We start from the raw sequence: 22,306 nt of genomic DNA on the forward strand, positions 1-22,306 counted from the left end.
AATGAATGAGCATACGCATGCTGCTTAACTCCATAGTTTTATTCCCTCTTTAAACATTGATTTCAAGGGACGATAGCATAGTGAATCACATCATTGATTGTAAGGAACAATTGTGTGATTTAGTTTTATTTGCTCTAAAATAGACTAAAACAGTGAGGTACTTACATTTTATAGGATTGCCAACATCACAGTTTCATTTATGCAGGCCTGCTATATAAGCAACTTTTACAATCTTTTAAAGTTAATTGTGGAGAGCCTTTTACGGGCTGGTTAACAAATAAACAATTAGGGGATACAGAGGCTCCATTTATACAGGACTAATAATGAGCCATTTCCCCAGTAATTGTATCCCTTATAGAAATTACATTTATATGGAATCATTTTCATATATCAGTTATACCTGCTTCAATTATATTACATAAGTATTCGTCCCATGGTAAAAGATTGTGATCAAATGAAAGAATTGTCAGTTGCTAATGCATGTGATAGTACTTGATAGTACAAAAAGGGAATTGAGTGGATTATTAGCATGGAGTCAACGGAAGGACAGCATTTTTTTTTCTCAGACGATGACCCTTTGAGTCCCTTAGAGGACAGAAAGACACATTGTCTCCCTCCCCCAATTTGCCAAAGTGATGTGTAGTCCTGACTGTGCATGATTTATCAACTACACAAGTGTCTGAGTGACTGTAAAACATATAGACACATCAGGACATTACCCATGACCACAGCCTCTCCCTCTCCTGCCACACTCAGGTGATGCAGCATCCTACGGAAGGAGGCCAGATCCTAGGTCTCCATAGCAACGTGAAGGAGGCTCCGGCCCGCATGGCCGAGATCAGCGTGTTCTCTCTGTCCAGCCAGCCGATCGACCACGAGGATAGCAGCGGCCAGGCCGGGCCCAAAACCAAGACCTCAGGTGTGTCCCAGCGTCCTAGCACCCTTCCTTCTCCTGCTGGTCAGATTGGACACCCATCTGTTACAAGCCTGCTTAATCTTAGAGTGAAGGCTGCTGAATGGCCCTGTCTCTCCTACAGTCTAACTCAATGCATTAGTGTGATGTGTTTGCTGTAGTTGGAGATCAGAGGGTGTATTGCAGCACATGCAATATGTGATCCAAGAGAAATGTACATTTCTCAGTGGCACTACTGTAATGGGTGTGAGTTTGAAACATTTGAAACATTACACATTACAGAAACATCATGTACATGCTGACATATATCTGCTCATATATTTACATTCCTGTTAACACACAGATTTTGTGACCAGATTTGAGTCTCTCCCACCTCTTCTCTCCCATACAGTATGTTCTCTCTCTCTCTCTCTCTCTCTCTCTTGCTCTCTCGCTCTCTCTGTCTGTCTCCATCAACCATTGCGTCAGAGGACCTGCATGTGTTGATTTCATCCCACAGACATCAGGTCTGCAGGGACAGTACTGGAACACAGCCCCGCGTCTCTGCTTTCAGGACATCACGCCCGCAATCACCAACCCATGTTTCAGTCTCTCTGCAAAAACAGCCTGACGCAGTGGGCGTCCCATTCAGAGTACTCACTGACTCTTTCTTTTTAGAGTGATCGGATCACTTGTTTCGGTGGGAGGCAGATTATTTGTCCAGTACAGTCTCAAGAGATTAAAGTGGAGAGTTTCGAGGATACTTGAGAATGTGTTGCGTACTTGAGGCGGTCACTTCTCTGATGGACAAGCACAAGCATGGCTGAGTTCATTGCGGGGTCTGTGCGATTATCTGCGGGATTTGATGTCTGATGCAGATGCCCTACATGTGCATAAAATGATCCACAGTGAATGAGCTTTTCCATGCTGTGCTGCACTTTTCCTAATGACATGGGGCCTCCTCTGGATTCGGAAGCTCTTGATTGTGTTGCTGGAGTCCAGCAGCAGGTTTTGCCTTTCTCTCAGCGTGTTAGCTGACCAGCTGATCGTTGGACTAGTGTCAGGGCACCTGTCACACTCTTTGCTTTTTTGCCGTCTCTGTCTTACTCTGACTTTTCCCCCTCTCTCTCTTTCTCTCTCTCTATCTCTCTCTATCCGTCTCTCTCTCTCTATATATATAACTTTTTATCTCTCTCTCTCTCTCACCTTGTCTCATTCACTCACATACTCAAACACAAACAAACGCACACACACCCATAAGAACTTTAGTCGCGACCCAAGCACAAGGATCTACATACAGGCTATAAATGGAAGTGTCTGGGAAGAGTTAATGCGAGCAGCAGGGGCAGCAGGTATCAGGTGTCTGTCCTCGGTCACACAGTCTGGCTGTTGCAAAACAGCAGGCCACAGGATGTGTTTAGTATCAACAGTGCTCAGTGGTCAAACATCAGGTGTGTGCTTAAAAGCAGTGACCTGATCTCTCTCTCTCTCTCTCTCTGTGTGTGTGTGTGTGTGTGTGTGTGTGGGGGGGGGGGGGGTGGTGTGTGTGTGTGTGTGTGTGGGGGGGGGGGGGGTGTGTGTGTGTGTCTTTGTGTGTGTGTCTGTGTGGTGTGTGTTGTGTGTTTGCGTGTGTGTGTGTGTGGGGGGGGTGTCTGTGTGGTGTGTGTGTGTGTGTCTGTGTGGTGTGTGTGTGTGTGTCTGTGTGGTGTGTGTGTGTGTGTGTGTGTGTGTGTGTGTGTGTGTGTCTGTGTGGTGTGTATGTGTGTGTGTGTGTGTGTGTGTGTGTGGTGTGTGTGTGTGTGTGTGTGTGCGTGTGTGTGTATGTATCTATAACAGATCGCTCTCCTGATATGGATAACTATTCTGAGGAGGATGATGACAGTTATTCCTCAGAACAGGAGGCCAGTGACGATGCGGTGCATGGACAGGTAATCTGCATTAAAACTTTTACATGCAGTGCCACTGTAGGATACCCATTAAGACACAGCCTGGTCGACAATTAAGTTGTAATACCATACAGAGCCAAAATATGATGCATGACTTTCCAAAACTTGTAGGACATATACGATGAGGATGATGAGGTACGGAAGCCGAAGAAGTCACGGAGGAAAATGATCAGAACAACCTCGATGACAAGGGTGAGCTCACATAATCAGCTGGCCACTAAATTTCAACCCTAGTAAGAATTTAGGTTCATATTTGCATACCAGAACAGACAGTATCAATACAATCTGTTTTGCCAAGATTTTATTATTATAGCCTACTATTCTTTCAAGACTTTGAACAGCTGACTTAATGCACTGCCTCGTCCATTCATAAGTTAGCTTCAGGCCTAATTCAGCCTGTTTTCCACCTTAAAGTTAAAAATAGACGCCTCTCTAGGAGACAGAAAAAAAACATGCCCTTTAATGGGGGACTGAGGCAGACTTTGAAATCAATTAACAGCAGAGGGAAGGTAAGCTCAGAGTGTGGGTTGCCGTCTCCATGGGGAGACTTCAGATGGCATTCTCTGAGCGTTAGCAGCACTTAGCGGAGCGCCCGGCGCTTGCAAGTGAGACCAAAAAGAAATGCTCTTTATATAGAGCCGCAGTGAATGACTAATCCGGGGGAGCACACAATTGCTGTGACAACGGTCACGGAGGAAGTGTGGTGAGGCGCTCGTAATGGCGGAGAAAGAGAGAGAGAGAGAGAGAGAGAGAGAGAGAGAGAGAGAGAGAGAGAGAGAGAGAGAAGCCGCCCTTTGAAGCGCCCCCACCCCTCCCTTTCCCTCACGCAGCTATAATGTGTCACGGTAAATTAGCTCCCTCTGTTCAGCCTCTCAGTCAATTAACGCTTGTGCTGGTTCCTCTCCCCTCTTCAACAGCAACCCAACTTCAAGCAGAAGTTTGTGGCCTTACTCAAGAGGTTCAAGGTGACTGACGAGGTGAGTCATAACTGCAAAGTCCCCAACTCCAAACCCACTGTCAGTAGTTTTCCCCCGCCTTCATGAAAGAGAGTGGTGACAAAGATAGGCCGTCCTCTCTAACTCTACTCTGTCTCTATCTTTTCTCTTATTGGATGATTCTCAGGTAAGTATTTGTGTACATCATCATCGTGACCCTGTGGTCATTCAGGAAGTAAGATTATTTGTCACTAACCTCCATGTAGGAGGCCTTATAATCATTCAGAAAAGACCTTAAAGCAACACCAAAGAGTTTTTTATACCTTAAAATAATGTTTCCAAAATTGTTTCAGTGGTTCATCAACTCGTAACAGGGTGAACGGCAATTCTGCATTCGCTTCGCGGCCCTCTATCGGCTATAACCGCACTATGTAAGTTTGCCAGATCGGGTAGCAGATCTGTAGTTCGATGGAACGAGACATAAGAAACTACAAATTTTGACTTGCATCTGATGTCGCAATACATCGTGCTTTTATAAGTCATGCAAAATATTCTACCTTGTCTGTGGACATCGTTATCTGCAAAGCGGTGCTGGATAAACAAATAGCGTGCGTGCGACAGAGGGAAAGTTCTTTGGTGTTGCTTTAAAGAAAAAGATAAAGCAGGCAAGTCAAAGTAGTTGATAGGGATTGACACACAGACACACACACACGCACACACACGCACGCACGCACACAGTATTCATCTACAGGCCCCTTTGGAAAACCCCTCTTGTCCTTAATGTCCCCTACAACTAATAATGAATGCCATTAGCGTTAGCCCCTAGCAATAAATCCATTACCCTCTGTTTACTGTGTGCCTGCTAATTCCATTTCGGCCTGAGTTCATTAGCTCGCCTGTCCATCCACATGGTGGCTGCGCGTAACTCCTGTGGCTTTGGTCATGGCCCAGTAGGCGCAGGACCATAATTGTGCTGTGTTGCAGCAACATTAAGGGACCGGACTTCGCCCCATGTACGGGTTCTTGTTCAGGGCTAGAAAGTTGACAAGCAGATGGGTGCTTAAGCTGAATGGGTTCAGCGCTCTGCTCTCTCTTTTTCTCAGTGGCAGTTAGCACTAGCCAGAGCTGCAAGTAATTAGTCAGGCTGAATTTATTTTTGTTTAAAACAGAGTAAAGATTTGTATCGTTTTCATCGTTTTGTATGATCAGTGAATGTATTTTAGTGTCGAAATGCCTCTGCCTGTATGTTTGTGTGTGTGTGTGTGTGTGTGTGTGTGTGTGTGATAGGGCGGGAGGGATCGACAGAGAGAGAGAGAGAAAGAGAGAGAAAGAGAGAGAGAGAGAAATTGCATGCAGTTGGGTTTGAATTTTACACTTGGGGTCAAATCTGCCCATGGCACAATTCTCCTTGGCAGATTTCTGTCAATTTCTCCAATCCCCTTGTTAACACATTTTAATCTTTTCAATGGAGAGTGCAGGGCAGTCTATTGACAGATGTAAATACGTCCAACCCCACGGAGAGCATGAGAGAGAGAGAGAGAGAGAGAGAGAGAGAGAGAGAGAGAGAGAGAGAGAGAGAGAGAGAGAGAGAGAGAGAGAGAGAGAGAGAGAGAGAGAAGCCGCCTTTGAGAGCCTGCTGTGCACTCTGCCAAGTCTGGGTCTTAATGGTCCGATTGGTAAGCTGCCGATTTCGCTGCCAGCGGACAGTTGAAGCTCAGGCTGCCTGGAAATAGTATCCTCCATGCTTCAGGTCCACTCGCCAATACTACGGCAAAGCAGGATCAGAGACGGCAGCTTATACAGGGCTCGTACCTCTCATGGCCCTGTTTGTTTTCATAACCTTTCACATTTCTCCTCGTACATTTACCCGCTTTTGAACACATATGTTTTTTGCCATTGGGTGGCATTTTAAGACATTGCACAGCTACAAGAATGAAGGATGTGTGTGTGTGTGTGTGTGTGTGTGTGTGTGTGTGTGTGTGTGTGTGTGTGTGTGTGTGTGTGTGTGTGTGTGTTTTGTGCATATGCTTGATTTTTATCAAAGCCATAATGGTGTATGATTCAGCTGCCTTTACAATTGCACTGGATCAGTGTGGACCTACAGCTGCAATGCAATTGTGAAGGAGTATGCGTGTGCCACGGGTTGTGAGTGTGTAAAGGAATCCAGGTCTTTTCAGTATGTACTAATGCAATGTCTTTTTTAATTTGTAGTGTAGTTTATCAAACCAATTAATTATGCTGAGCCATATCCAGTTTAAGTGACGTCACGCTCACTTCTGCTGAATTGCCCGTAGTAGACTATGAATGCTCTTCAAGAGTGACACGACCTTTAATCCAGGGATGCTGGAATTGTCCCTCATTGTCCCTCACATAGAACACACAGACATACAGACAGTACAGTCCACTGTGCACTTGTTAGCTTCTCTGTCAATGTATTTGAATGCACAGTATGCGTGTGTGTGAGTGACACACATAACATGTTTAGGAGGGAGAGCTTGGAAGCATGCTTGTGTAAGATATGGCACGTATGGATGCCCATATATATATCGCAGAATGTAGGTCAGAGCAGTGACAGTAATGAGTATACTGTATGTTGAATCCCTGTGTCTGTGACAAATTAGAATGGCAGAATTAAAGTTGTGCCTAGGGGTAAATTTATAATTGCACTTGGTTGATATTAGTTATTTATTTAGTTATTTGCTCATTTCTGTCACCACTCTCTTGCTTGTTCAATGTGCTTCTGACAATATTGCAGGATTGAGTTGAAATGAAAACTGCAGTGAATTTTTAATTCCCATCATTCTCATTAGTTAATTAAGGCTTTTCTATTTGCTACATGTCTCAGTAGTGAGGGATTACCAGTATCCAGATCAGTGCCCCTAACTTAACTTAACTTTTGATTGATATGATCGCTATTGATTGTGTTTAGTTGGAAAGAGGAGGCAGGTGGAGAAGACGAGTTGAAGTTTGTTTGTCACAATTGTTCATAGAGTAATTATTCATTTTTTGATGATTCTGACACACATTGTTCCGTTTGTTCTAATGACCTCTTTTATCTCTGTGTTGGAAGCTGTTTGGATAATTATGTTTGTGTCAATCTTAGAGACACTGCCATAATGTCATTCTCCATGAGCAAACTAGGCTAGGGCACAGCGTGGGCTTCCTGTCTCTTGTTTACCTTTATATATAGATTGTGCGGTGGTAGCATCGTGGTTAAAGAGTTGGGCTAGAATACAGTAGCCTGAAAAGTTGTGGGTTCAATTCCTGACTTCCACCATTGTGCCCCTGAGCAAGGCACTTAACTCCGAGTTGCTCCGGGGACAATGGCCCTTGTAATATACTGTAATTGTCTTCGGGTAAAAGTGTCTGCTAAATGTAAATGTAGATCATTCTTTACAGTCTTCTGACAACTGTATTCATGGACAGGTTCTGGACTCCGACCCGGTGGACCAGACCCAGGAGGTGGAGGAGGATCTGGACCTGCTGTACGACAGCCTGGACAACCAGAGCGACAGTGGCCCCGAGATGGAGGACAACGAGAGCGTCATGAGCACACCCAAACCCAAACTCAAGTAAGACGCTCCCGCACCGCACCCACAACTCCTCAGTCAAAATCTCAACAGCTTTGTTATTAGTCTAAATTAGCACAGGTTTGTCATCAATGCATCTTTGTGCTGATCAGGTCCCTCCAGGTCTGGTCCAGTCAATATCTGACCTTACTGGCTGGTCCATTTTAATCACCCAGTGCCTGCTACAATGCCTCTCTTACTAAATTACCTCGAAAGAGGCAATCAAGTAGCCTGGCGGGCCATCCTATATCATTGAAATGTATAGTCTGGCATCAAACCATTCACCTCGCTTAATCCAAGGGGCGGGCAGAGAATTGTCTTTCAAACTGCCTAGGCATGCCAGCGCTACGACCATATCCGTATCCGGTCGGCAAAACGGCAAATACATCCTTCTTCGAAAGGAATGACTTAAGTGCATTGTGTTGCTCAACTTTCAAAGAAAAGCACAAGTCCAACTTCTCCAAAGTTGACGCCAACGCCGATTCAAACAACAGCTCTTCGTTCGCCATAGCCACCTTCCTTGTTGTTCACCGTCGCAGGACTGTCGTTATCCTGTTAAGCCCGCCTTAAGACTCTCTAACAAAATAGAGCACTGTGATTGGATGAGGTCCACGGCGTCAGCCAATAGAAATCCCTATGGTTTGATACTAGACGTACAGGCTGAGCAAATTAATTTGCCGCCGCTAGGGTGCGTCTAGATTTCTAGGCTAGCAATCAAGCACTCTGAACCTTGAATTGTGTTCCTAATATACTGTATGCACTGGTGGGTTTAGGCTAAATATTGAATAAAACAGCATCACTGAAACAACCACAGTTTTTGTTTTTTGTCATACCTGCTCAAAGCACACACAGACACACATTGAAATGAGACATAACATCGGTAGACATCTGTGCACGACGCAACCTCTCCCTCTAACTCCGCTCTCCTTCGTCCTTCAGGCCGTTTTTTGAGGGCATGTCCCACTCCAGCTCCCAGACGGAGATCGGCAGCCTGCACAGCCAGAGGAGTCAGCCTCGCGACCGCAGCTGCGCAGTGAGTTTAAACCCCCCCCCCTCACCACCTTTAAAGCACAGTCCTTACTTCACCCACATTCACTCACCTTAAGGCCATGGACAACAGACACACTGGACTAAATGGATACTTTCAGCACTTGGCCCGTGCAGGCGTTTGGCCGGGGATACACATTTTTACTGCGGGTTACTCCACCTCCACTCACGTCTGCTCACTCTTCTCAGTTTTCAGGCGCTTTAACAACACGGGAAAGGGTCTGAGCGAGAGACCGAAATATTTCTGGAGCTTCTAGAGTTTCTGGAACTTACTGAGTGAGCAGAAGCCTCAGCCAAGTGTGTGTCAACAAAATGAATAGTGAATTTGAATAAATGAGATGTGCTCGGAATAGTGCTTAAAAAGCCTCCGGAGGATGGCCAGGAGCCCTGTCCACTCTGTTCTTGTAGTGGCCATTCCTCACCTTCGGGCAACAACACCTACTCTTCCTCTTCCTCTTCCTCCTCCTGTCTTCGCGCCTCGTCGCCTGGCACTGGCCCAAGGGGATGCTGTCACCTCGCAACTTACTTCATCTCCGTTCAGCCTCTTCGGCTCTATAGAAATACACGGCGTCACCCCGTAATTGACTTATGCCAACACTTACGGTGAATTATGCCCTAAGACTCGCAGACTGAGTTCATTAATCTTACCTCACCTGATCCAGTGCTAGGGGAGAGTGAGTGAGTGAATGCACAGCCATATTGGCCTTCCATTCACTCTGTGGGTCACTTACGATAAAGTGACTGTGGGTCACTTACGATAATCCTCTCTCACTCACCCAGTGGTGGAGACACACACACAGTGTAAAGCTATACCCATGCTATTGGCATGTATGCACAGGCATAGCCACATACTGTATGCCTGTAAAATTATTAACATTGAATCATTGAATAATCATGTACCAATGTCACAAGCACCACATTTACCCAAACATCGCAGTGGTGGTGATAGCTGCCACTGTTGTGTCTCAATGATAGGGAGGGAAGCTCTCAAGCAGCCATAGCTATGTTAGGAAAGGCTCATAATGGACATCATCTAGCTTTTTATCAGAGGACTTAATGCTCTGTATCAGTGGAGTCAATGCTCCCAGCCATACTATTCCTATCTGCTGTGGGCAAGAGTGTGTATCTGTCTGTGTGGGTGTGGGTGTGAGCATATGTGTTTGTGTGGGAGAGGTGATAGGGGGTGCAGGGAGGGTCACAGAGGTGGCGTCTCACCTTCCCTCCCAGGGCCGCCCCAAACCGTCGGGTATTTTTAGGGCTTGACATGAGATGCCCACCCCACCCCTCCCCTCTCCTACCCGCTTGTCCGTTCAGCCCGTGTTAATGCCAGGCACTCTCAGAATCCCTGGAGCGTCATTCATGGACATCTGAGAGAGGGTGTGCGTGCACAGGCATGTCAGCCATCAACACCCCCGACAGGCAGTTCAGACACACTCGGCCAATCTGCTGGGGATCAAAACATACTGCTTCCTCAGGACTCAAGGGCAAGAGCTGAGGTCACAGATACATCAAGGATCAAGTGGCCAATTTGATGTTTTGACACAAATGCCGAAAGCAGCTGTTGATTAACTGAGGCCATAACATATATGTGTGTGTGTGTGTGTGTGTGTGTGTGTGTGTGTGTGTGTGTGTGTGTGTGTGTGTGTGTGTGTTTGTGTGAAGTACATGAAAGTGCATCCGAAACCAGAAAGTGGGTCTGTTTGTCATTTCGCTGCCTGAAGTCTGAAAGAATGTTTATGGGTAATAAAGCGAACTGGGTTGTGAACTCCACGGTGCATGGCTGTATCCTGTGTTTGTGCGCGCCTGTCACCTTAACTCAAGGGAAAGGGAGACTGGGAGAAAGGGAGGGAGGGAGGGAGAGAGAGAGAGAAGAGAGAGAGAGTGGAAGAGGGAGGGAGAGAGAGGAGAGAGAGAGAGTGGAGGAGAGAGGTAGTGCTGAGTTAAAACACGTCTTCAGAGAAGTGTGAGAGCATCAAAGCCAGGCAGTCTGCTTCGCCCCGGCCTACCGATATTTATATCCTTGCCTCCCCCTGTGAAGTCTCTGTGAAGTTGCAAAAACAGAAAACACACTGCACCCCAATACACACACACACACACACACACACACACCGCTTGTGAAACAACGGCCTGGCTTGGCAAGGTTTCACCATGGACCGCGGGTGGCACGAACCTGCATTTTAAACATGTGTAGTGGTTTGTTTTGCACTCCTTAGAGGATGTTTTTCCACCAGCTGGTGAGAAGAGGTAGGAGGACTGCAAACTAACATCGCCCCCTTCAGGCTGACTGTGTCAATGCTCTTGGTGCTTTTCTTGTATTGTTCCAGAGTGCTGACTTGTTATCGGTGGCAAAGTGTAAGCCTTCAGGGACTCGGCACCAGGAGGACATCAACATGGATTCTCCAACAGGGGTAGGTTGTGCTTTCTTTCATTTTAATGCATACAACAAAAATTCCAAAATTCTGTCTTTCATTGTTTTGGCTTTAATAGGTTTGTTAATGTATCTTTAAAGATTAGAGTGAGTGGTAGAATGAAGACAGAGAGAGACAGAGAGCGTGGTGGGAAACAGGAGACAGGAATGTCACACAGTCAGAACAGGTAGAATCAGTGTTCTTCCTCTGAGTGATTCAGCGTCTGTTCTGGCAGTAATATCTGAGCTCTCTGCTCTAGCCATCTGTTCTCTGGCTTGCGTATCTCTCTGTTACCCGCAGACACCACACACACACACACACACACACACACACACACACACACACACACACACACACGCCGTCTTGCTTGCACTCAGCTCCCCTGATGTGCAGACATGCCGGGTCTCCCCATGAACCATCTACATTATTCAGACGAACAGGAAATAGGCCGGGCTGCTTTCTTTGACCCCCTGTGACCCTTAGCATTAGGGTCTCCATAGCAACAATGTGTTCATGGGGCAGAGGGCCGCCTGTGTTTCTCGACAGATTCACACCCTGTCGACACAGACATTGGTGTTTTTCGTGCCTACTGAACAAAAAAAATCCCACTTATTAGTCCATGGAACTGGAGCATTAACATATCCGCTGAGAAAATAAGCTTTCCTGTCCTCATTGTGAGATTGAGTTGAGGAATGTAGGCTGCCATGGAAATCAGTGCTTCATGGCTGTAGTTGCATACATGGTGATACTTGGTGATGGGTGAGTGTCCATGATGGTCCAGGGTCTTACAGGGCTCTTGTGTATGTGTGTGTGTGTGTGTGTGTGTGTGGCTGCAGGAGGTGGATGTGGAGGACTTTGGGCCCGTGGTTGGGGAGGTCACCAGCAGCTGGGAGGTGAACGCTGAGCGCCTGGCCAACACTGTGAGCAAACTCTGCAAGATGGAGTCCCAGAACCACATGTCGCCCAGGTAACGTGCACTAAATGCCCACTTATACTGACCCTCTCTCCGTACAACCAGACGAGCGACAACTTACTACCAGTACAAAAGTCTCTGAGAGAAAATATGCCATTTTGATAGAGCCCCTCTGTGTTGTGTGGATACACACATTTGGCTCCTTTCAGCCATGGACAACCCTAGGGAACAATTTTTCTTCAAGCTGTATTTACTTAAGCAATAAGCTTAAGTTGCAGTGATTTTAGAAGAGCTAAGGGGCTTTGTAGAGGCTACTCATGCTGGGAATCATGCATTCTATCACATCACACAAAATCCCATTTAGTTAAAAATAAGGGAGCAGCATTGCTAGGAAAACTTCAATGCCCTTGATTTGGTTGCTGAGGTAACGTGCGGTGTTGAATGTTTGTGTGTGTGTGTGTGTATCTCCTGCAGTAAACTGGAGAGCCGCATGCAGCGTCGCGCCCGCAGCACCTCCATGAAGGACCGGCAGAACTCGCGCACCCAGAGCGAGCGGAACACCAGCATGGACAGCGAGTGCTCCCCAGAGGCCCGGCTGGTCACACAGGTCAGAGGACACACACACACACACACACACACACACACACACACACACACACACACACACACACAAACACACAAACACACACACACACACACACACACACACACACAAAAACCATAAACACTGCCGTGAGCTCTCAGCAACTAAGTTGACAACTCTCAAGGAATCTATGGTGCGCTCTCGTTTTTTTATCATTCATTTAAGCAATGTGTTTTATGGGTTTATACATAAAGGCTACCGTTTACGAGACTGGTTTCCCATAAACACACCACTACCTGAACAAACTGTGAATAGTAACACCTCCTACTCGGACTAAGCATGTCCGCCTCTGACGCACCAGGTTTAGCGCTCCTCCGCCAGGTAGGGTGATAAAGCTGTCGGGCCTGTCTGAGGTGGAACAATGGTCACTGCTATAATGAATCAGCATCAGGGTTCCTGGCCTCGGGGGAGGTGGAAACATGGGGTCAAACTAACGCTGGTCACACCAGTTGGGCAGTGAGTGTGCTGACAGCGAGTGGCTTTTCTGTGTGTTTGTTGTTACATAACAAACTGCTGAACATGGGTATTATGTCAGTTGATTGTGCATAACGTGTGTTCTGAACTTTGCACTGTAGGTATTGTTTGGACTATTTATACGACTGTTGTCGTTTCCTAAGTGCTTGTTATAGTAAGCCTAAGCTAAGGAATGCTGTCAATCCCCTTGCAATGTGTCAAACTTTCGGTGATAAGCTTCCACAATAGCCATAATCTAGCCAAATCCTCAAAGAGCTTGGAAGTTGGTACATGTTGAAGCAGGTCTCAGTGGCCAGTACATTAGCACTGCATGGAGCCACAATCCTGGCACATTTCTTTGAACTGTGTTTGGTAATGTGACGAATGATGTCCTGTCACAGGTACCCAGGAAGTCGGTGTATGACCAGCTGAACCAGATCCTCATCTCAGACGAGCGCCTTCCCGAGAGCATCATCCTCATTAACACAGTGGACTGGCAAGGCCAGGTCTGTGTGTGTGTGTGTGTGTGTGTGTGTGTGTGTGTGTGTGTGTGTGTGTGTGTGTGTGTGTGTGTGTGTGTGTGTGTGTGCGTGTTTGTGTGTGTGTGTGTGGGGAGTACTGTGGTGTGAAACATTGTTGTGTAGTGTGAAACAGTTCTATTCAATGCAAAGTTGCCTTATTAGCATGACACTTTAGATACAGTGTTACCAAATAAAAAGAAAAAGCACATTAATTTACTGTAACTCTCCCTCCCTCCCTCCCTCCCTCTCTCTCTCTCTCTCTCTCTCTCTCTCTCTCTCTCTCTCTCTTCCCACCCTTCATTCTTTCCTGCTGCAGTATGTGGCTGGTGTCCTGCATAAGCAGAATCGGCCCATTGTGTCCACTTGCTCCGCTGCAGACGTGCAGGCTGCCTTCAACACCATTGTGACCCGCATCCAGAGATTGTAAGTCACACTCAAAGCACTTCTGATCCAATCACTGTGCAAACAACCCGACAGCCCTCTTCACTGCTTTTGATGGTGGCTGTGCAATGTGCAGTCTGTTCTTGGTCCTTCACTTAAGATGATGGTTTTCTCTGTACCTTGTGAAACGCCCACTGGCAGGTTGCCATGAGTACTGTTGAGATGCAGTGCCCACGGCTCCATCGCTGAAAGCACTTTACAGGATCTCATAACATTTTGACCATATAAGGAGCAGACCCACCTCATCCCTCTTCTCTCGCTCTCTTCAGCTTGTCAAACAGTCCAGCCCGCACTTCCTCCATCTGCGTAGGAACCCCCCCCCCCCCCCCCCCCCCCCCCCTTGAATCAGCCTGGGTTATGTCTGCCAGATCACGGGCTGGGGGAGCCGTGGGTTGGACAGCCAGACTCTGAGACAGGATTTACGTCCTCCTCAGCATCGGATGGGCTCCCCCCCAAAAAATGTGCTGAGACTCTGGGTCAGCCACCGGCCCGTGATCGGCCCAGATACGGGCCTGATCCAGACGCGCAATACAGTCAGCTATACAAGTGTCTATTTTGAATTGCCCTTCAAAAGCCTCCATTAAAGGGATGTTAAGTCTAGACATAGTGAAGCATGTTTCATGATCTGAATGTTTATTGTCTCTTACCTGAACAGCTACATTTCCTATGTCCCTAGCCCCCAACCTCCACCTCTCTCTCTTTCTATCCTTCTGCATGTTTATTTGTCTGGCCTACGTATCTTTTCTTTTCTGTCTGTCAGACTAAAATGTTTTTTTTTTTTTTTTACTTCTTCTGTCTCCTACAGCTGCAACTGCAATGCCCAGACGCCGCCCACCATCAAGGTCGCAGTGGCAGGAGACCAGAGCTACCTCAGCACGGTGCTGCGCTTCTTCGTGGAGCAGCTGGCCAACAAGACGCCCGATTGGCTCAGCTACATCCGCTTCCTGGTCATCCCCATTGGTACGAAGACTAAATACTATTTTTGTTGCTTTCTGTATTCATGCATGTGGCTATGAAGGCCTAGGGGGTACCATTGAAGTATGAGGTTGGTATTTGCCCTAAGAAAACAATGGAGCTCTTTGAGGAGCTTCATATCTGATGATATGATATCCATTGGTTTAGGATCCCATCCGTTGGCAAAGTATGTGGCGTCGTTGGACAGCAAGTTCAACAGCATCTTCATGGACACGGCGTGGAGGGAGCTTTTCTGCAGGCCAGAACCGCCCTCCACAGGTAAAGCCCTCTTACGGAACCTTAGCACCAGCCTAGAACCTTTGGCAGAGTGAACCTGCATCACCACTGCACTAAACCTTACTCAACATGGCAGATACCACTATATATTAAGATACATACAAATTAACTACAACTGTCTTCCGATTAGACTTAAAAAAGGAAAGCATAGTAACCATTGACCATTAACCATTGTATAAGGGACCCTCCTTCCAGAGGACTGGACCTTAGGTACTCTACTAACACTTAAGGGACAGAGAGGGAGCTCATTGTGATCCATTATATGAAACTAAAGCCGATGTCCCATGTACTGTATGACTTTATGTCTTACAGTAACACCTCTAGCACAAGACCACTACTCTTTTATATTTATAATGCACCACCACCAAACACTTCCACTCACACAAACATACTGAAACAGCGCACCTACACAGCATGCAGTGCACAGTGTGGTCCACTCTACATGTGTGCTCATTAACTGGAGTGGGGTGGGTGCCTGTGTTGGCCTGGAGCACCCTGCTCGAACACTGTTGTGTGTTTGTTAGTGCTAGTACTAGTTGCTTTGACTCTGTGGTCGTGGCTTGGAGCAAAGCAGATGTGCCAGGCACCTTCCCTCCCCCTTCCTTCTTCTCCTGCACAACCTGTCAGGTTAGAAGCCCACTGACATAATGCTGTCATAGTTCCAGCATTTAGCTTGTAGCATGTGGCAGCACTGCCTACAATACACAGGCACAGATACAGCACCTCATTAGTGTTCATTACTGTAAACATAATGTCTATTGGGAATTCAATTGTAAATGTTTATGCTGTATGTGTGTATCTCTGTCTGTGTGTTGGTTCGTGTGTGTGTGTGTGTGCATTAGATAATCTTGATGTGGCTGGAAGGATTATCCAGTACCTGGCTGGTGCCAATGTGTCCCATCAATTCCCAATCTCAGAGGCCATGCTTACCTACAAACAAAAGAGGTACACACAGGTGGTGTTTGAGAGAGCGAGAGAGAGATTGCATATCCTTTATGTGAGTGTGTGTGCACATGCTCAGATTTATTGAAATGTTTTTATTTGGATGTTTTGTTTCTGGTTTGATGCCTTTGTATGTGTGTGCCTTCATGAGTGTAAAGGGCACGTTTTAATTTGAACAGCTGAGGCTGTGTGTGTGCGTGTGCGTGTGCGTGTATGTGTGTGTGTGCGTGTGCTAAAACATATCTGACTCAAACAGTTCCAGGGCTGGAAATGTGACAGAGGCCCTTTCAGCCACATTGAGTCCGAAGAACTCCCCAGAACGTTCTCTCCAGACTCCCCCCGTTTGCTCTCCTCTCCTCACAACATGGCAGCCGCCCCAGTCACTGCTTTATCGACTCGGCTCCGCTGACTTAGGCCATCCTCATCCTGGCATCGTCCACTGCAACTGTTTAAATTCCACTTCAAACAAACAGTGAAACTACCTCCTCTCTCTCCAAAAGTGCCCCGAAACCGACTCTGATTGGTAATACCCATTTGTTTGAATGGGCCATTACGAGCACATTGGCCGGTCCGTACAGGCAAATTAGAGTATTCGAATGTGAATCGTATGAGTAACACGAAATTGCCCGAATTCTGTTGGAATGAATCACTCTGGTGAATCAAAATATTGGAGGCCAGTGAGTGTGGAAAAGGGAGTCAGCTAGAGCGAGTCCTTTTTCCCTTTCCTGTGTTTGTCTGCAGAGGAACTGGAGAAAGCTAAGCCTCCATTTATCACTCAGTGGATTCTTTCCACTCTGGGCCGCGGCAGGGGCCTGCGATGGTGAGGAGCGGCGGGCGGCGCGCTCTCTCTCTCTCTCTCTCTCTCTCTCTCGCTCTCTCTCTCTCAAACGCGTCCTCCTCACCCCAGCTATGCCGCTGTCCACTCTCCCCACCCTCACCCTTTCTCTCTCTTTCTCTCTCTCACACACTTGTTTTTTTTTTACTAAAGTGCACTCTGAGATGGTCTACCTTTACTTTCTCCTTTTCTTTCTTTCCTCCCGCTTCAACTAATCAACTAAAGGCTTCTGCAAAACTGCCTCACAAAGTAACACTCTCTTGCCCTCATTTGTTGTTTGTGTTTGTTTTTCTTTTGTCTCTTTTGTTTGCACCCCAGGAAGCGAAGCTTGTATTTTGATTTTTACATCAGGTATATATTACGCTAATTCCTACTTTTCCTTTATTTCCTACTTATAATCAAAGTTTATTATTTTCCTTGCGATACCCACTCACTCATTCTCCCTCCTGCCCGTTTGCCTGGTCCTGACCTTCTGTCTCCTGGTCCTCCCTGTCCGTCCCGTGGCCTTTAACTCCCCAGCCTGCTCGTTGTCTCTCCTCTCCTGTGGTTTCCCCCTTGGGGGTGACTCATCCTCTGCTTGATTATTCATTACATCCCTATTAAGACACGCCTGACAAATTCTACTAAAAATACAGCCAAGTGAAGTCGAGTAATAGATTATTGATGGCAATGCAAATTCCCTCACAGGTTCAAAGCCCAGAGGGGAAGACTTTGATGAGGGATTAAGTGTCAGCAAAACAGCGTGGCAGGGCTTAAATCACCAATTGAGGTTACTTATTATGACAAGCCATCTGGAGCAACCTATGAAGCTTCATCAGACAGAAGTGATACAGATAATAATGAGGTTATGATCATATACTGTCATTTATTTGCTACTTCATGGGAGAAGTTTTCATTCTGCAGCATTCAATCAAGAATTATAGCTTGAACGATGTTGGTCTGGGTTACTTTGACAATGTACTTTATGTCAGTGCAGTGCGGGATTCTGATACTTTTGATCCATATACAGATTGGCATGCTTTGTGCAAGTAGTGTTGTTTTGACACGCTCATTCCAAAACTGATTCATCGAAATGATGAGGTCTTTACAGTAACACTAGATTCCTGCCGACTCATACACTAAGTTCTTCTGAGAAGACAAGCTGTCCTTGTCTCTGCAGTAGCAGAGGGAGTGCTGTTGGTGCCTATAGATGAAATACCACAGGGCGGTAGCTCATGAGTCACCATGTGTGTGTGAGTGCCAGTGTGTGTGTGAGTGTGTGTGAGAGAGGGAGAGAGAGCGGGGAGGGGAGGTAGTGTTTTGCAGTAAATGCACTGAGCCATTCACAAAGCTGTGCTCCGTACAGTAAGTGACGCGGAGGTGGAGTAGGGTGGGGGGGGTGATGGGTCAGCCTCTAGATGACCTACATCTGCTCCCTGGCTGTGAGCACAGAGCACAGAACGTGGCAGTAAGAGTACTGTGGGCATCATCACACAAACCCACACACACACACACACACACACACACACACACACACACACACACACGCTCCCGCATGGTTGACTCACTTACAGGAAGCTGGGAAACTGCATTTCGATAGCTTGAACTGAACTCGCTGACGGCTAATGCTTGTAGCGGGAGATGCATTAGATTCGAGTTAATGCTTCCTTTCAAAGCAGTTATATGGCTGGCATATTATGCAGTGCTTACCGCTCACGGCAAGGCTACGTAGATGCAATATGTGCGTTTCATGTAAATCTGCTTTTGCATAGCAGCAGGATTTGAGCAAATCCCATGGCTCAGTGTGTAAGAGGTGCTTAATGCTATTTCTTTCACAAAAAGAAGATTATGTGTGAATGAGATGGATGTATGCATTATTTTTCATAGATAACACCTTTTAGATCCTCCCTTTCTATGGCTAGGCAGCCATGTCGCAAATTATGTCCTCTCACATTCAGAGTGGGCTATGGACCAAATCATCATACCCGCTTTGATGATGAACCACTTGTTCTAAATAGACATACATGCATTATAGAGATCAAAGAATCTTGAAGAGGGCTCAACTCTCTCGTACATGAAATGTAAACAAGATTTCCTTTGAAGTGCCCATAACACAGTTTATTCTCAGTTGAAGTGCCCATAACACAGTTTATTCCCCTTGCCATGTTCCCCTATCATTGCAACTCCCTAAGACGGTGCCATTTCACCCAGCCAATCAACCATGTTCCATTTCATACAATGGGACATCCTGATTGTGTCCAGGGTCATTGAGTGTTGATTCCCTTTATACTATATTCTCCTCAAGCACTCCCTCATGCCTCTGCCTAACCTCTCTCTCTCTCTCTCTCTCTCTCTCTCTCTCTCTCTCTCTCTCTCTCTCTCTCTCACTCCTCTCTCTCTCTCTCTCTCTCTCACCAATCATAGCCCTGACGAGGACTCTTGCCAAAAATTTGTGCCATTTATCGGGGTAAGTCCTCCTGGTTACGCTCAACTCAAACTGACTCCTTGACATCTGTGCAATAAAGCTGAGTAGCGGTGTCATGCGTGTATAATAAGGCAGGTGGAAAACCCTCTCTTCTCTTCTCTTCTCTCTCACAGGTTGTGAAAGTAGGCATTGTCGAGCACAGCCTCTCCACATCAGGTAATATGCCTCTTATTTCCAGCACGGCATTCAACCTGGAGGGGAAAACTCTCCATCCAACCGCCTATTGCTCGTTGGAGAGGATTGGTGGGGGAGAAGTATAGATGGAGACAGTTTCCTGGAAGAGGAGGAAAGGGCTATTATAGGATTTTCAGAGGAATGAGAGTCGTTGTGGTTCTGGTTGAAATTTTGATGTAGAATTGCTTCATGCATGAGGAAAATATGGAAACAAATAGTACGTAATAACAATATTTTGACATCCAGCTTTGAATGTGAAATAGAAGGCACGTGCCTTACTTTTATAAGAATGATAGATTAATTTAGAATCCCACTGCCAACTGGTTGACAAATGGATATGGAAGGGGTGAATCACAGCACTCTGAAATGAGAAAGGGAAAAAAGATTAGTTGTATTTTCTACAGCCCTCCATCATGGCCCAGCTTTGAGGCTCAGTTTAACTCAGTCCCAGTATCCATCTTGATTGGAACCTTGTAGATGTCAGCGGTTTGAGCCAATTTCCATGGCAACGGTGTGTTGACATCCACAAAGCATCACCAGGCCTGCACACATTTGCAATTCCACCGCAATCCAGTCAAGGCGACAGTAATTAGACGGATGAGTCACTACTTAAGACAAAACACAAATAAGAACACAAATGGCTCTCCACTGACAAGTGAGTGCCTGTTCACATGTTTACATGTTAGTACTAGGTATGCATGGCAGAGCCGTGAGTGCCTATGCGCAGGGGACTGAAGGCAGAATTAATGCAATCCTAAAGTGGCAGGAAGTAAACCGGTAGTCACATGGCATCTTGGGATGTGGTAGTCGTTTGTGGGTCTGGGCATGTTTTTACACATCATTTTAGATTGACACAGTTTGTCTAGAGACCATGTGGTTGACATAGAGCCATGCACTAGTTTTTCGAAGCTAATTTTATACTTTTTGCTGTAGTCGACCTACATTTAACCACTTGGCCATGACCACGTACTGTAAGGCCCTTCTGGCCACTGAAGGTTTTAGAATTTACTATTTCAACTCATCTAATTTCCATTAGTTTAGAAATTACTGTGGTCAGACTCAGTCACAGTACAGACATCTCATCTGGGGTGCAGCATGTCTGTGGTCAGTCACAGTACAGACATCTCATCTGGGGTGCAGCATGTCTGTGGTCAGTCACAGTACAGACATCTCATCTGGGGTGCAGCATGACTGTGGTCAGTCACAGTATTGACATTTCATGTCTGTGTGTTCTCTCTCTCATCATCATCCCTCTCTCTCTCTCTCTCTCTCTCTCTCTCTCTCTCTCTTTCTCTCTCTCTCTCTATCTCTCTATCTCTGTCCACAGTGGACTCGGACGATGCAATGGGCACTTCTCCGTCCCCCCAATTTGTTGTCCCCCACGGGAAGGAGATGTGTGGAACGCCCCCTCCCTCGCCCTCCGTGTCAGCCGGTCTGTCTGGAGCTGGGTGTGTTTATTATCTCGTTTTACCATCCATTAACACACACACAAACACACACATACACACACACACACACACACACACACACACACACACACACACACACACACACACACACACACACACACACACACACTCACACACACACACACACACTATGTATTATCACACACATAAACCACATAGAAGTCAAACAAGCAAATCAAGGCAAAAAAAATAGTGTTCCCTTATTTGTAAGGCTACAGGGATAATACATTTTGGCATAAGAAAATTAATCAAAAGTTCTCTCTTTCCAGTAGAAGCTTTAACAGAAGTGATTTAGTAAATGGAAAGCAGATCCTGAGGATTTAAGGTGGTAAGAAAATACCGTAACAAATCAAAATGGGGTTGAAATGCCTGTGTAGAATCCATAGCAACCCTGAGGGTTAAGACAAATGTAGACAGCTGGATTGTGTCTAGCTATAGCCAGAGCCAAATAAAGGTACTGGCTATAGCCATGTGTGGTGTACGAGTATCTTCAGGATGTGCTATAAATCACAGCTGTTCAGCTGTGAGTAGTTATAAACCGTGAGATTGTCCATTATGGCATGGCATGGCATAGAAAGAGCAGCAGGACTTGCTGTAGCTGAAACCACCATTGCGTCTAATTTTTGCAAGCTTAAACTTTGATCATCGTTTTGTGTAGCACAAGGAAATAAGCCATAATTTCTAACTCAACACTGACCCCTGGTGGACATCATATGAAAGTGTCCAAGTGTTGCTCTTTCATAGTTCAATTCCCTGGGTGACAACCACCCATGACATACATGCCACCCCTGTGACATTTCCTGAAGGAATGAATGCTTGTGTGTGTGTGTGTGCGTGTGTGTGTGTGTGTGTGTGTGTGTGTGCACGCAGTTCTCCGTACGTGGGCGGCGAGCTGATGGGCCTGCAGGTGGACTACTGGACATGGCAGGGCCCGGAGAAGAAGCGGGATGGCGAGAAAAGGGAGGTGGGCCTCAAGAACACGCTCAAGAGCAACTTCCGTTCGCTGCAGGTCAGCCGGCTGCCCTGTGGTGGGGAGCTCACACCGCCGCCCGGTATGGCCATGACCGTGGTCACCAAGGAGAAGAACAAGAAGGGTGAGTCAGGGGACAAGTAAAGGTTATCTGAGTCAAGTGAAGGTTCTATGAGTCAAGTGAAGGTTCTATGAGTCAAGTGAAGTTCTATAGGTTGGACAGGTACTGGAGATTGTAGTGGAGTGGACCTTTGTGTTAGCAGAACATGTGTCATAGTTATATGAACAGCATGTGTACTGTGTGTTCTGTGTATAAAGCTGAGGCTACTGGGTTGTATTCATTTCAAAATGTATATTTAAGAAAAAGGACTGCATAGTGGTAATATCTTACAAAATTGTCCTAGAGCAGGGGTCTCAAGCTCAAATGAGCTGG

General features: G+C 46.4%; 1 protein-coding gene across 3 annotated transcripts in view; it reads left to right on the top strand.

Annotated features, from left to right (window-relative positions):
• The window catches only part of zmp:0000000755 (phosphofurin acidic cluster sorting protein 1), a 66,002-nt gene that overhangs the window by 38,031 nt on the left and 5,665 nt on the right, over window positions 1-22,306 (top strand). For all 3 annotated transcript variants that reach the window (XM_042066634.1, XM_042066635.1, XM_042066636.1), the window contains 18 exons: window positions 757-919; window positions 2,729-2,820; window positions 2,950-3,030; window positions 3,756-3,815; window positions 7,200-7,345; window positions 8,282-8,375; window positions 10,714-10,797; window positions 11,634-11,764; window positions 12,185-12,317; window positions 13,208-13,312; window positions 13,644-13,750; window positions 14,574-14,728; window positions 14,891-15,001; window positions 15,862-15,964; window positions 19,200-19,242; window positions 19,374-19,416; window positions 20,762-20,882; window positions 21,774-21,997. In XM_042066634.1, coding sequence (XP_041922568.1) covers window positions 757-919; window positions 2,729-2,820; window positions 2,950-3,030; window positions 3,756-3,815; window positions 7,200-7,345; window positions 8,282-8,375; window positions 10,714-10,797; window positions 11,634-11,764; window positions 12,185-12,317; window positions 13,208-13,312; window positions 13,644-13,750; window positions 14,574-14,728; window positions 14,891-15,001; window positions 15,862-15,964; window positions 19,200-19,242; window positions 19,374-19,416; window positions 20,762-20,882; window positions 21,774-21,997 — 1,996 coding nt within the window. The remainder of the gene's footprint in view (window positions 1-756; window positions 920-2,728; window positions 2,821-2,949; window positions 3,031-3,755; window positions 3,816-7,199; window positions 7,346-8,281; window positions 8,376-10,713; window positions 10,798-11,633; window positions 11,765-12,184; window positions 12,318-13,207; window positions 13,313-13,643; window positions 13,751-14,573; window positions 14,729-14,890; window positions 15,002-15,861; window positions 15,965-19,199; window positions 19,243-19,373; window positions 19,417-20,761; window positions 20,883-21,773; window positions 21,998-22,306) is intronic.

The sequence above is a fragment of the Alosa sapidissima genome, chromosome 16 (assembly GCF_018492685.1).
Source record: "Alosa sapidissima isolate fAloSap1 chromosome 16, fAloSap1.pri, whole genome shotgun sequence".
In the NCBI taxonomy this organism is placed as follows: Eukaryota; Metazoa; Chordata; class Actinopteri; order Clupeiformes; family Clupeidae; genus Alosa; species Alosa sapidissima.